At 38.5% G+C, this 16,276-nt stretch overlaps 1 protein-coding gene across 1 annotated transcript; it reads right to left on the bottom strand.

The window, feature by feature from the left end:
* Nucleotides 1-53: 53 nt before the first annotated feature.
* fam83fb (family with sequence similarity 83 member Fb) lies at nt 54-15,814 on the bottom strand. Its single transcript, XM_044115609.1, has 6 exons — nt 15,730-15,814; nt 15,117-15,621; nt 5,501-5,668; nt 4,343-4,464; nt 2,443-3,158; nt 54-1,717 (listed from the first exon to the last, which is right to left on the bottom strand). The coding sequence occupies exons 2-6, from the start codon at nt 15,597-15,599 to the stop codon at nt 1,671-1,673; spliced, it is 1,536 nt and encodes a 511-aa protein (XP_043971544.1). The 5' UTR covers nt 15,600-15,621; nt 15,730-15,814; the 3' UTR covers nt 54-1,670.
* Between the last annotated feature and the right edge of the window lie 462 nt (nt 15,815-16,276).

The raw sequence follows: 16,276 nt of genomic DNA on the forward strand, positions 1-16,276 counted from the left end.
AATAATTAGTTGAGCATAAAGTCCTGCTTGATAACTGGGATCAACTGGAATGTGATTGAATTGAAATAATTTTTTTGCAAACTGCTTTGTGACGACATTTGTTGTCACAACAAATGGTGCTTAAGAAAAAAAACTGAAGCGAACTGGATGGAAAACTTTCAGTCAAGAATCCGTGGAAAATTCAAACGTAAAATAAGATAAGGAACAAAACACCAAAATTAATTAGTGCATTAAAGACATAGTGGATAAGAGATTTATTGAAACATGCAAAAACAATAAATGACAGGCAACAAATCTTTGTCTATATCCAACAACCCAACATGCCACTAAATGGGTAAGACAATGTCTGTTCAGCTCGTTTCCACCCCCTCTGTTTGTTTAAGTGTTAAGACTTTGAGGATTTCTTGTTTTCTACTATGACTGAATCAAAATGTAGTGCAAAAATCAAAAAAGTTCAAAGTTACTTGTGCAAAAAGAGTCAAAAGTCTGTTAAAGCTCATCACAGTATGCATTTTTTTAAAGTTTAGCATAACTTAATGCAGTGGTTTTATTTCAAGTGCAAAGAAATAAAACCAGCCGTGTTGTTGAGTTTGTGTAAATTTTCACACAGGCTTTTCTATCAGCTGACATCTGTTGCTCTGTCGCCTCTTCCTGTCACCAACATGATTTTAATCTGATGGTAAGCAGTTCTCTCATAAAAAAAAAAAACACGAACGCTATCATGAGCTTTCACACACTGTAAACACACACCATCCAAACGAGGGCTGCCTACTTCAAATAAAAGGAAACTTTTATTTATGTATTACTGTCCGGAATCAAGAAAAATACCGTAAAGGCTGATCATGTTGCTGAAAAGACGACAGAGGATTCTGGGTAAAAACGTGAAATTAAACTTCAGTACTTATTTTGTGTGGTAACTCAAGATGAGGTCATCTTTAGCATTAAAAAGCAGGTCGTTGTCTCTTTAAACACCTCTACTTTAAATTATTTGCCATTGTTAGAAAAATTAATTGAGCAGATACTGATTCTATTTTCTTAACGTAATCTATCTACCAACGACAAAGAAAGGCAATGCGCGTGGAGTCATCGTTCAGCACATAATCATATATGTGGGCAAAAGTAAAAATGACCCGATTCAATAAATACAAATCTAATCTGTAGTCTGTTAGCAGCAATATCAGCTGTGTATAAACTTTGTTGCAAACCAGGACTCGTCATAGAAATATATGCTTGATATATTTTGAAGAGTCAACGTGGCTGAATAGATCTGAAAAACATTTTCAGATGCAATTCATCGCAACTAATTTAAATCTGAAACCAAACTAATATCTCTCTAGGAATAAATGTGGTTTTTCTTATTCTGCAATTTAGATAAAGAGGTGACATAAAATCATTCCCTGGACAACTTTAAAAACTTCCCCATGTTTGCAAGAAAAATAAAAAACAAATCCAGATCCCTAACAAGGTGGGTTCAAAGGCCTCAATACATGTGTGATTCCAGAGATTCTGCCAGATCAGCCTCATGATACTTCAGGCTCCAGATGTGAAGCCAGTAGATCAACCCCTGAAGGACTGGACATTCATCTGGTCTTCATTCAAACGTGCGTTACACTGCAGTGTCTCACACACGCTCTATGTCTTCATCTGTTTTAACAACATGAAACTGTACGTTAGGATGCTTTACATCCTGATTTTCCATGACGACGACTCTTCAAACCTGTGGAAAGAAGAAAAAAATAATAATCAATTAAAAGGTTAGTGAGACGAAACACACTCAGAACCTACAGTACTTCAATATCAAATGAAAACAAACAATAAAAGGCAGTGAACTATTTTCATGCAAGGAGAGAGAGAGAATACTCCAGCTTTAGATGTATTTTTGTTGTGCTTTTCTGTATACTTCTATTGTGTTTTTGATTTGCATTAGCAGTGAAATCTTTCTGCCTGTTGCCATTTTGTGCATTTGCTGTTTTGGTGGGTAAGAAACAACCAAGCAGAAAGTACAAAATACTGTAGCACACCTTCAACCATTTCATGCCAAAAACATGGCAGTTCATGCCTTTTAGGAGGATCATACCTGCTTTGACAACCAACAACTTAATCTTCTATATTTAGTTAAAAAAATAAATAAAAAAGAAGAAAAATCAGTTGCATGTCTTCATGAAACATACATCAGCATATGGAGTGACTTTGGTTTGACAAAGGGTCTCACTGATCATTTTTAATAAATAAATAGGTACAGATTACAATATTAGCATTTTAAGACCATTTATCCATGTAGCAATAAAAAAAAAGAACTTATATGATGTCTCAAGTCCAAATGAGGCTAAACATTGAACCAAACCTTCTTATATTCACATTCGTTACGCTACGACTACAGGCATGCAGTCCTGAGGGTTTTGTGAAGCGACAGGACTAGATTGTGTTACATTAGGCACTTACTTTCTCTGTCATGTGACGTGTTGACAGTTTGCTGAGACAATGTTCTTTGGTCCAGTTTAGGAAGCTTCTTACTCCCTCTGGTTGGGCTTATCACAACCACGGTGGCACCGTCTTCCAATTCTTCGGGATGAGTCTCTGTCGGTGAAGGACTCCCTGTATTTTTAACCGAAAGCTTACTCGGAGATTTTTTCCTCGACAACTTCCAGGTTAAGCCTCTCTTTTTCCCCACAGATACTTTGTTTGGTGTCTTTAAGTTCTCACTTGGGGCCTCTGAGGGCAACGGACTCTGCCGATCCAGCTTAAGACTGCTGGCCACTCGAGGCCTTCCCTCGTCTTCGCAAACATCTGTGAGACCCGGCTTTGTTCGTTCGTCCTGCAGAGATCTTGCAGGAAGTGGAGAACCTCTGAACAGCAGCGAGTATTTGGGGTTGTAGTATTTGTGGGCAGGAACCTGGATTTCAACATTCCGAGAGTCTCCGAGGCTCACCTGGAAACGGGACGTGGTCGCCGGTAACGGAGGGCGTTTTGGCTCCAGCTTGGAGCGAATTGTGGCGGTCGCGTTGGCAGCAGGGGGGCTGACGTGAAACTCCTTGTAGAGGTCCAACTTCTCTGATATGGCGTACAGCTCACGGAAGTCTCTGTCGAAGACATCCACCACCTGCCCCGTCATCACAGTGATCATGTTTCGGTCCATCCGGGATGCAGACCAGGAGAAACTGGAACCGAGATGAGAATAAAGACAATCGTCAATGCTCTTCATCATCTTTTAGCTGTAAGTAGGTAATGTTACAATTAATGGGACCCAGCATCGGTATTGTCCATTCATGTACAATCTAACTGAGGTTTTTTTTAACTTTTATATTGTATAACAATATGCAGTTTTTTATCTACAGAAACCACATGTGGCACACACTGAGGTTTCCTGGTGTTGCACATGGACACTTTGACAGGTAGAGGATTTTGGATTGAACCATAACATTTAGAAGACTTTCTTTTACCTAAAACGCTAGGAGTAAGAAGAGACAACAAAGTGAGACATTGGTACCAAGTAATAGCAACAACTATTTTCCTGACGTCTAAAATGAACAATGCGAGAGCACATTGGTAGTCATGGACGTCGTAAATATATATCATGGCATATTAAACCTTACAAAATAGTTTTTTTAATAATAATTAGGTGGTGCAATGTGAGCTAATGTTTTTAATTCTGTATCTGAAAAAATCTGCTTTATGCTGGCCCTTTTTACCCTTTGAGTCTCCTTCCGAAAGACACAGTCAATTGCTCATTGATACTGCTGGAAAGACATTAATAAATAACATAGAAGAAATGTAGACTGCCTTGAAATCATTTGTTTGATTTGGACACATTAATAAGCGAGGTATGATTGCGGCGGGTATACCAGCTTTGGTTAACTATTAATGCTAAAGCTGGAATGAATCAAGACTGTATTTCATTACATCAACTTCAAAATCTAAATGACTTGAACTGATCCAACTTGATTTCTGTTCTCAGTGGAGATTCTTTAAAGCACATTTTGAGATTTTTGAAACATAAATCATTGGTAAAAAAAACAAAAAAACAAAAAAGGTACTTTATTAATGCTCCTTTTGTATACAGATTAAGAATTACTCTACAGCGATCAAGAATTTGTTAAAATATAATTTGTCATTTGCAAAATCTTCACACAAGTTTTATTGCCCTGACTTGTATTGGGAATACATTTCAGGATAAGTATTTAGACATTTGAAATACATTAAATAAAATGTGTTTCATCATCAAGTTCTGGTTTATAGAGGATGTAATGAATTAAAAGTATAAAGAAATCTAAATCTGACTTCCTTTCTTTAGCCTGCACATCTTATACTTTTTTGTTGTGTGGTATAAAACAAACACTCTCACCTGTAAGAGCCAAATGCAACTTTGTCTCCGTCCACCAGCATGTATTTAGTAGAAAGCGAACCAGGGAGTTTACCAAAGGACATATTGAAGCCAACTCCTTGAAGCGATCTTGCTCGGATGAACTGCAAGTTAAGAGATGGTTAGAACGGGAAATAACACAGACAACATGTAAGATGTTTTAAACCAGAGTTTAAAGCAAAATCAAACTGCAAATAGAACTGGAGATTTAGTAAGAACAATATATAGCATCATTCATAATAAAAAAAATTAAAAAACATTAATTTCAGTGAATTAGAATTTCCTTTATGTGTTTTTATTTTATTTTTTTTACAACCAGTCCTTATTTTACTTGTTAAAGATTAACAAAAAGGATGAAATAGAAATAAGCTGGCTTTCAACACTACAACCCTCTAGCTTACATATTTTTAGGAATTATTTTTCAAAGATTCAGCTCCTTTGGCTTGAAATGTACGGGCCCAACATGACTTTCATGTAGTTTCACATAGAATTTTATTTTAGCCTAATTTGGTAAATATGAATGCTTTGTGTGCTGGTGATCAAATTTTTATTCTGCATTTGAGGGAAAAAAAACAAAACAATATTTTTCTGTATTTTTGGTGACAGAAAAATTGTTGTTATTGTTCAAAAATGTAATAAAACATTTGAATGAATTTACGCTTTTAGTTTCAGTTTGCAGCAGCATGACAGACAGATTCAGTTTCTTTTTCTGTTTTGTTTTTCTTCTTCTGTCCTCTCAATGCTCTCACAGTTAAATCGAGATACCTGTCTCACTCCTCCTATTGAGAATCTACCCTTTTCATATTTTTCCTTACACAATGTAATGACTCTAGTCTGCCTTTGCATGCAATTAGCGACCTCTTGTGGCCACCAAAAGTAGTGCTTATGAATTCCCAGCAGCAGCAACAGTGAAGCAGTTCGGATCATTTCATTAAGTCACCTAATTTCCTCAGAAAGTTCACCGAGTGACATCAACAAACGCCTTGGTAAGTTTGATTTCACCTCATCACTTTCATGTTTCAAAATTAAGTCAAATTTCTATAAAAATCAGTCAAAACTTCAAGTTTTTTCTTTTTGATGGCACGTTTTTTGTTGTTGTTTTGTTTTGTTTTTTTTGCCTATGTAAAAGTGCTGACTAACCTGGAGGTGCTGCGAGCCAATCTGAAGCCTGGAACACATGTCCAGGAAGTGAGGAACAGCTTGGTCGTCCAACACAATGTAGACAGGCACAGACCGACAGCAAGCTGCATCCATCAGGTCCTGCAGGATGTGGATGTCTGTGAGCATGTCCATCACTATGGCGATGACCTGCAGAGAGAGACAGAAAAAGTTCAATAGTCTGTGGGTCTATGTTGTTGCAGCTGGTACATTTTCTCTAGAAACCTGCAGTGAAATTGGTGGGTGTTGCATTTGATCAAATCAGTTAAAAAACAACTACACAGTAAACAAAGATTTCAGGGGTTTCTATCTGTGCTCCAATTAAAATGGAAACCCTAATAAGCTATCAGACACACTGCCAAAATATTAAAAAAATAAATTAAAAAAATCAGAAGATTTGGACTTAACTTTGGCTCACTTCTTTGGCCCACATCCAGAATCCCACCTTCTGATTATAGAGGGACAAACTGAAGATCTGGACGGTGAGCTACGGGAGGCAGCCAAAGAAACCATGCAGTGAAGCTAACGTTTCTCAGCCAACCCTGAAACACCCTGATGCTTTGCCTGCTGTGATAAAGTGCTAAAAAGATCCTTTGAGCTGTTTTTTTTTCTTCTCCCAAACAGCTCAAGAGTAGAAATTGTGACATGAGTAAAAATTAGATGTGTGGAACATATTTGGATGAAACAATTGAGGATGAGATTTAAAATCGTTGTCTTCTTCCTTCTCTGTTTTGAATCTGATATTGAAGTCTTAATATTGTTTTTATGTATAATTATTATCATGATATATAATGTTTTTGTTTTCTTATTTTCTTCTGATATTTTACTTGTTCAAAATAAAGATTTAAAGTGCACACTTCCATCTGCTGGTTTCTTTTAGACAGATTTACCAATGCTGCAGCTGAGTCTTCTAACTTCAAAACTATTTTAAGTCTTAAATCCATCTGTTGTGTAAAAACCATGTGCCTTCTTTTCTATAAGGGTTGTAATAACTACAGGTTTAGCTTTCACCCAGTAAAAAGTAAGTAGATGGGGGACTTCCGGTGGACGCGGAGCAAGATGGCAGCATAAGTTCGAGCTCCCTTGTCGAAGGAAAAAAGAAACCTCCCTAATCCAAGGAAATCAGTCAAAATACAATTTTAACCAGACACGAAATGAGTGGAGGACGCAAGCAGAGAAGTATAAGGAAGAAAATGGCAGAAGTATACAACCCCGACGCTGAGGAAATGGAAGAAGAAAGTGGCGACTCGAGTCAGCTACAGGCCGTGCTGGAGGGGCTACATAACATCACGGCGGAAATCCGAGACTTTAAAAAGGAGGTGAAGGAGAACCTCACACAATTCAAAGACGAATTCAAAGAGGAGGTGAAGCGAGAATTTATGGGCTTTAAAGAAGAAATTAAGAAAAAAGTGGCACAGAATGATGCGGAAATACAGAAACAACAAGAGGACATGACCGAGGCAGGGGCCGCATAGCAGAGCTGGAAGAGAGCAACACGGAAGCGAAGGCCGCCATTCTGAACCTCTTAAAACAGCAGAGAAAACTACAAGAGAAGCTAACGGAATTAGAAGGACACGGCAGACGCTGCAACATGAGAATTTACAACGTGGCTGAACAAGAAGGTGAATTAGTCCAAGAAAGGGTGGAGAAGCTGCTACACCGTGAGCTAGCCCTACCGGCCGGAACCGAGCTACAGATCCAGCGGGCTCATAGAAGCCTCGGAAAGAGACCTCCACCCGAAGCTAATCCCAGGTCCATAGTGGTCAACTTTCTTAAATACAAAACCAAAGAAGAAATCCTGACAAAAGCATGGAAAAAGAAAATCCAAGTCGAGGGGAAGCGGATATTTTTCGACCATGATTACCCCACTGAGGTAATAGAAAAACGCAAATCCTACTCCGAGATTAAAAAGGTTCTGAAAGACCGAAAGATCCGCTTCCAGACGCCAATGACTAAAATACGGATTCACTGGTCAGACGGGATGAAGATTTATAACAACGCGGAGGAAGCTGCAATAGACATGAGGAGACGAGGGCTGGAGATGGAGAACCAGAATGACACCGGACCTTCGCCCGAGGAGAGGAGCCAGACGGCGGCATCCTGGCAGCGCTTCGGGAAGAAGCATGGGACAGACGACGGGGCCTTCGCTACGGGCTCTGGCCAGAATGCGAGTAGCCGAGCGAGGAACGGCTGCAGGAATTTCAAAGAGGAGGACACTGAAGACGCGGAGGTAAAAGGGGCATAAACTGCTCTTTAAAGAAGGGGGATGGAAGAGACTATAGTCTTCTCTGAAGTTTGAATAAATAACGACAGGGAGATCCACCAAACAAGGGACTGTTGGACTCGCCTAGCAGGTCGGGGGAACCCAACACAGGTTTGCCCAAAACCACTAGGGGGGGGGCCCTCTTCATAAAAGGATACCCCCCTCCCATTCCAGCAGGGGACAGGGCCTCTTGGGAATATGGCCCATATTTAGTCGGGAGTTCAGATTTGTTTTTAGTTTAGTTTGTGTTCATAGTTCAAGTGGAGAGGCTGAGATTCAAACCAAGATATACAAACAATGTCTAAGGTTATAACTGTGGTATCACTGAATGTCAATGGTTTAAATAATATCAAAAAGAGAGATAAGGTCCTAAATAAATTTAGAAAAGAAAAAGTACAAGTTATTCTCTTACAGGAGACACACCTAACAAAAAAAGGGCATGAAAAGTACAAAAAATTAGGGTATAGAAACTCATTTTCTTCCTCATTTGGAGAAAGGCATAAGCGAGGAGTTATGACACTGATTTCAAATAGTGTAAAGTTTGAATTGTTGGAGGAGTTTGGGGATAAAGAAGGAAGATACTTAATGATAAAGGGCAAATTGGAAAACCAGTTAACCACACTACTCAATGTATATGCCCCTCCAGAAAGTGACAAAGTACTTTTTAAGAAAATATTTGATCTCATTAACTTGGAAGCAGAGGGAATATTGATATGTGGCGGGGACTTTAATGTGGTGTTAAATTATAGGATGGATACTACAAGCAAGAAAAATAGTAAAAAACAAATTAGTAGGTACTTAAACACTATGATGTCAGAAATGGCAATGGTAGATGTGTGGAGAGAATTTCACCCCTTAGATCAAGATTATACTCATTACTCAATACCACACGGTATTTATTCCAGAATTGACTATGTACTAATGAACAAGAGAGAACTACACAGAGTGAAAGAGTGTAGGATTGGAGTTTCAGACGTTTCTGATCATAACGCAATCTATCTTAAGATCCATTTGGACAGCAAAAAGAACAATACTCTGTGGAGACTAAATGAAGGCATATTAAATAACAAGGGACTAGTTGGTGAAGTAAGAGAGGAGATAATCCGTTATAAAGAGGAAAATGATAATGGTGAAGTGGACCCAGTAATTCTTTGGGATGCTCTGAAGGCAGTAATACGGGGGAAAATGATTTCTTACACAGCATTTATGAAAAAAGCAAGATTAGAAACATACAATAAACAAATAAGAAAGCTCAGAGATTTAGAACAACAGCATAAACAAACAAATGACCCAGACGTATTTAATCTGATTAAAGAAACCAGGAAAGAAATGGATGAGAGTTTATGGGAGGAGGTAGAAAAGAAGGCTAGATTTACTAAACAAATGTACTATGAGGGGGGACCGAAAGCTACAAAAAATTTGGCTAGGCGCATTAAGAAACAACAAACATTAAGTAGCATACATAAAATAAGAGATCCACTATCCAATACAATCTTATATGAACAAGAAGAAATACAAAGAACATTTGAGCAATATTACAAAACTTTATATGCACAGCCACCATCGGCAGGGGAAGAGGAGGTGAGTAATTTTCTGGAAAAATTGGATTTACCAGCAATAGGCACAAAACAAAATGCGACATTGACTTCTCAAATTACAGAGGAAGAGATTACAAAGGCAATTGGCAGGGCCAAAACAGGAAAGTCACCAGGGTCAGATGGTTTAGGGGCTTCTTTTTATAAAACCTTCAAAGAACAATTAACACCACTGTTATATGACTCGTTTAATTATAGTCTCAGGACTGGCAAGATGCCTCCTTCTTGGAAAGAAGCCATTATTTCCGTAATCCCAAAGGAAGGTAAAGATCAAGAATACTGCCACAACTACAGACCGATATCGGTACTAAATGTAGACTATAAACTGTTTTCCTCTATCATAGCTAAAAGAATGGAAAATTTAATGCAGGATTTAATTGATGAGGATCAAACTGGTTTTATAAAGGAAAGACAAACACAAGACAATATAAGGAGAACTCTTCATATCATAGACCAGGGGTGTCAAAGTCAAATGGACGGAGGGCCAAATAAAAAATTTAGCTACAAGCCGAGGGCCGGACTGATCGAATGTTCATTGAGATTTTTTTAAATGACGCATTTGGTCTAGTGCAGCGGACCGGCCCAAGCCAGAATTTCCTGCGGACCGGGAGGCGGCCAGAGGATCGAACGGAGGTGCGCGTTGTGAGGATCGGGGGGGGGGTGCATCTCGCATTTTTTCAGACGGGGTGCCGGCTTGCTGCGGGCCGGTTCTAATAATAAATCAAGATCATCCCAGGGGCCGTAGAAAATCTTCTCGCGGGCCGGATGTGGCCCGCGGGCCTTGACTCTGACATATGTGTCATAGACCATCTGCAAAGAAGAGGGGAACGGGCAGTTCTGATAAGTATAGATGCGGAAAAAGCCTTCGACAGTGTTAATTGGAACTTTTTGTATAAGGTCTTAGAAAAATTTGGATTTAATGAAACATTTGTAAATTGCATTAAATCAATTTATCAAGACCCAACTGCAAGGATTAAAATAAATGGCAACCTGTCAGGAAGTTTTACTCTGGAGAGAGGAACAAGGCAGGGATGCTGCCTCTCTCCGAGTCTTTTTGCTCTGTTTATAGAGCCATTGGCTCAGATGATTAGGCAGGAAGACGAAATGAAAGGAGTGGAAATAGGAGGGGAAGAACATAAAATTGGACTGTTTGCAGATGACATTTTGATTTATCTAAAAAACCCAAATGAAATGTTTTTAAAAACAGTAAGTTTGCTTGAGGAGTATGGGAAATTCTCTGGATACAAAATTAACGTGGAAAAAACACAGGTCCTAACAATAAATTACTCCCCGCAGCAGAAAATAAGGGATACTTATAAACTTAAGTGGAATGAAAAATCTATAAAATATTTGGGGGTGAACATAACCAAAACAATTGACAAACTCTATGATGCAAATTATTTAGAAATAAACCACAATATTAAGAAAGACCTGGGGCGATGGATGGACATTGGCTTGGATCTTAGCTCTAGAGTGGAGATAATTAAAATAAATATTTTACCACGACTGTTATACCTGTTTCAGTCCCTGCCACTGATTATCCCGCAAAAACAATTTGTAGAATGGGACAGATGGATTTCAAGGTTTATATGGAGCGGCAAGAAACCTAGGGTTAGATATAAAACACTTCAGCTCCCAAAAGATAAAGGAGGCCTGGGTTTACCAGCCCTGAAAGAATATTTCTGGGCCGCACAAATTAGACCCCTGGTATGTTGGTGCAATGATGACTATGTTTCAAAATGGAAAAATATGGAAATAAGTAGAGAAGACATAGAAGTAAAAAATTTAATAGCATATAAAACACTCTTAGGCAAACTAAGCAATAAGCTAGATTCAATAACTAAAACTACAATTGAAATATGGAACACAGTGATTGATAATTACAATTTAGAGAAAGAAACAAAGAGTTTGAGCTGGTTTGCTTGGGACCCGAGGTTTAAACCAGGTATTTATGATACAGGTTTCAAACAATGGGCAGATAAAGGTGCCACAGCAATGTGTACATTGACTGAAAAGGGCAATCTGTTGAGCTTTAATAGCTTAAAGGGAAAATATGGACTGGAGGATCAAGACCAGTATAGATATCTGCAAATAAAAGATTATTATGAGAAAGAGATAAAAACCGATGTAAGTGAAATAATAGAGATATTTCATAAGGCCTATAAGGGGAATAAATTGCGGGTTATTTCAGCACTGTACCAGGGACTGATGGCAGGCAGGAAGACATCTACTATGTACATTAAAGAAAAATGGGAGGACGAATTGAAGGAGCACATAAGCGAGGAGGAATGGTTTAAAATTTGTAAAATGCAGTGTACAGCCACCTGCTCCCGTGTGTGGAGGGAATTTAATTGGAAAAACATGATTAGATTTTTTATAACACCAAAGATCAAGTCCGGGATGGTATCCAGTTCACAGCCATGCTGGAGACTCTGTGGCCAGACTGATGTAGGCCACACACACATATTCTGGTCTTGTCCAAAGCTAACCACATACTGGCATAATGTTAGCCTTATCTTGAAAAACATATTGGGATACGGAATACCCAGATCATGTAAAACACTCTACCTGGGATGCCTCACACACGATGTAATTCAAAAGGACGATGAATATCTGTTGAAAATATTACTTTCTGCATCAAGGAAAACCATCACAAAACTATGGTATAGACAAGACCCTCCTGCAGTGGAGCAGTGGCTGAGCATCGTGGAAGAGATCTTTGTGATGGAGAAAATCACACATAGACTAAGACTGCAGGAGGACAAGTTTGATGTTAAATGGGAAAAATGGAGCGACTACAGACGCAAGGAGAATGCCACTCTTGTACCCAGCTAAATATGGACACGGTTGACCAACATTGTGTATGAAGTTGAATGTATTGATGCCTCTCCACTGTATGTGTTCAAAAATGTTCAATAAAAAATAAGTATAAAAAAAAAAAGTAAGTAGATGCTTAGAAGTTACAATACACAGCAAGTTTCCATCAAAAAGTAAATGCTTCAAAAACAAGCAAAAGCAGCTTTAAAGCATGTTTGAATGTGCTCCGCACGAGCTAGCAGGAAGAAAGCAGGAGAGAAATGAAGTCACGGAAAAGATTTCCCATTAAATGCCAGTGATTTTTTTTTTTCCTGTTTGGGAAAAAAGGCCGGCTGGTTCCACTCAAAGGAAAAATGCTGAGCAGGCTTGATTATAGTAATAAATTGAGCAACAAGTTACGGCCTGCAGACAGTTGCGCTTTATCTTTTGCAATCAAACAAACAAAAACACGTACAAGAGAAATATATAGAATAAAGTCGTGCATATGATTTTTACAATTATGTACTTTGATTCTATATCACTTGTAAGCGTGTGCGTTCTCTGTTGTAAGGTCAAAATTATGCTGACTGGCTTAGTTTCTGGCAGGTTTCAACAGAAACTTATTTTTTATTAGGAAAATGTATTTTCATAGCAAACACCTTACGGTGTTACTAAAAGCCTTACTAAAATTTAAGGCTATTAAAAACGTTTTAATAGCATTATGGATGAAATGTAAGACCTGTGTCATGACAGAAATGTATAAAATAAAACATCATATTTATATAGTAGCAGTGCCAAGCTTTTTCTTTTTTAAACAAAATTCACGTAGCATCGTATGGTTGTCAACAGAAGAGAGCCAGTGGCCAAGGAAAACGTCGCTCAGCCAGGTGGCATCAAATTTATACTAAGATGCAAAAAAGCTAGCTAGCTAGCAAGGATATATTAGCAGCTAGTTAGCGGCAGCCTCAAATCACAGAATGGAAAGAATATGTCTGTGTGGGACTCAAACGTTTGCCAAAAATAAACTATATAGAATATAAAAGATTAAACAGTGTTGCCAAGATAACATTTAAGACCTATGATTACCGTATTTAAGGCCAACTTTAATTTTTTAAAATGAATTTAAGACATAATAAGGCCTTAATTTTAGATACATGAGTTTAAGACTTTTTAATACCTAAAAAAGAAGCGCTGGCACCATGTAAAATATAGAAATACAATAAAATAAGAGGAAGAAGCATACACTACTATTACTCCGAGTTATTCTTAGAACCCTAAGAATAAGCCAGGTTATTCTTCTTGGGTTTACAATCAAAAGTTAATGATTAAAACTTTGAATCAGTTGTTACCTACATAGCTAACGTAATAAATGGAAGACATGCAAATGATTAAGCAACAAAAGAGAGTGCAAGTCACTGTCTATATATCAAGCAAATGGTTGCCTTACCACTTAGAAAACCAGTAGTATATTGTCATTTTCAATCAGGAAGTTGTCAAAGAAACAAACAACAATGCTAAGAATGTTAGCAAGCAAGTCAGAACCACTGAAGCAAATAAAATGAAAGTACAGGCACATTAAATCACAGAAGATGAAATGGAGATGAAGACAAGAGAAAAAGTGTTCCAGGAAAATGTGGAGATAAGCTAGGTAATAAAACAATAAAAGCTAAAAACCTAAATTAAGAGTTTCACTCTCCTGACCCACTTTAAAGAGGAAAGCTGAGGCATGCCTGGCCAAAGGGGGGGAACACATCACTGCCTCGCTGTGAGCAAGAGGAACGGATGACTCAGCTCAGGTCCGCCACTGAATGAGTAAACACCACAGCTGCCTGTTGCATGGTTACTCTCATTCAGGTCCAAAGTTACAAGTTACAATGTTACAATCACTCCAGGCTGTCTCTAAGCTAAAGTTTATGCTCACAGGTCTTCACCTGATAAAGGGAAGTAAGATTTTCAGATGTGGGTGTATCCTGGGCAGATAGTTTCTCTGCTGGGTTTTTTGTCTTACCATTCCAACTCAATGTTTTAAACAAAATGACTGGGAAAAGAATTCAGTAAGCTAAGCTGCAAAGTTTGTTTGAATACAATGTCCTCCATGTTGTATTTCTAAGTCTGCGTTTCAGGCTTAAAGTTTCAGGCTTAAAGTTGGATTATTTGTGCCAGGACAGTCACACAATACTCTCTTTTGCCCCACTGACTAACAAAAGGGAGAAGAAAATCCCATGATTCAAGTTCAACTTGACCTGGATTCAAGTTGTAAAAGAAAAAGTGATGTCATTTCCTGTAGAGGCTGACACACAAATCTGAGTTTCCCCATTATTGTTAAAGAAACTCCCATGTTTAGACTTAATTTCTAACACTTTGGCATTAAAAGCATTTGCTCTCACTTAATTAATTATTTTTCATATATATATATATAGCTAATAATATTAGCTATATATTTATATATACATATATATATATTTATATATACATATATATATATAGCTTATATTAACTAAGAAACATTTCATTAGTGTTAATTTACCTTTCAAAATGACTCAAACCTGAAGAATGCTTCAAGGTCCATGATCCATGATGAAATATAGAAAAAAAATGAATAAATAAATCTACAACACAAAAACAAGCAAGAACACACACCATACATTTGGGGTAGTGTTTAGTGGATGAAACCCTTTCAAGAAATAATGCATAAGTCTGAAAGACAAACGAAACTTTTGTTCGGAGGGCACTAAACTGCAGCCCATTGACCCAAAGCATCTTCATCCTGTTCATTGCACATCTGTTTCTAATGAGTTCCCATCTTTTTCTGGATGTATATGGAAAATGTAAAAGCTGAATCTTTTGCTTTGCGTCATTATGTAAAACAAATTAACCGCTTCACATAAATTAAATATAATAACGCGATGTAAGCCTATTTCCTACGTCCCTGAACTCTCCTCACCTTGCTCGCCTCCTGGATGAGCCGCCGTACCACCTCCTTGATGTGCGGTCCGTTGTCTTTGGGTGGGTGGGTGTGCACGGCCACCCGGGTCACCCCTTTGAACAACCCCCCGCTGGGCCAGCCGATGTCCAGCGACGGGACCTCGGTGTCCGACATCAGTGGCCAGTAGGTAGAATGAACCCCTGAGTCTGCGTCGGTTCCAGAGGCTCCCTGTTCCGCCGTCTTGCTGCTACTGCTGTTGCTGCTGGTATCATTAGAGTCATATTGTTTGAAAGTGCTCACGAGAACTTTAACTTCCCTCGCGGATAAAAAGTCTTTCGCGTTGTCTTCCTTGAGTCGCGTCTTGAAGGCGCCGTCGCCATTCTTTAGCAGCTCCTCGATGGCAGCACGCTGCTCTTCGCTGTAGTAGAACTCCGGCTTGGACTCCGGGACTTTGACACCGATGTGCCCGTCCTCCATGCACATAAGCTGGGATTCAGCCATGGCTACGGAAGCCCTGACACCCCTAGGGAGGTCAAACCCCCCCGCCTACTTTACTGACAGACTCTTCAGAGTGTTTACCTGTGTGACAGGTAAAAAAAGTACAATAAATGAGGCTGGGAAGTTTTCTTACCTGACCGGTGCGTCAGAGGTGGGACAGAGAGCACGTCTCAATCTCTGGTGCTTTCAAGTGCTAATGGAAAAAAGAGAACTATCCTACAGCACAACGAATTGAGTCAAATACATCTTTTTTAGGATTGTCTAAAAAATGCTGCTGTGTACTGGGAATAATTAGGTTGATTTAAAAAAAAAAATCAAATATCCTTGTCAATCGTTCACATGATTTTATTTATTTTAACGAAAATCGAATATTTAGTATTTATCCTCGTTCTGCACTTTCTTGCTTAAATAAACGATAGATGTCCATATATATATAAATTATTGAAAAACTTTCTGATAAAAGACTGGGGAGGGGAAGTTTTATTACCCTGAAGACAAAAAGGTTTAATGAACCAGGTGGCCCTGAAGGAATCTCAAAACGTTGAGTTGATTTCTCTTTCCTTTTTGTGGGGAACTTATTGGCGCAAAAAAAATAAAGGAAAGAAAAAAAAGCCTAGCCTCTGTACTAAACTAAGTAAGACGGCATTTATGTGTGTCAAAAACGATATATTTAAAGTGCA

The sequence above is a fragment of the Gambusia affinis genome, linkage group LG04, assembly GCF_019740435.1.
Source record: "Gambusia affinis linkage group LG04, SWU_Gaff_1.0, whole genome shotgun sequence".
NCBI lineage: Eukaryota > Metazoa > Chordata > Actinopteri > Cyprinodontiformes > Poeciliidae > Gambusia > Gambusia affinis.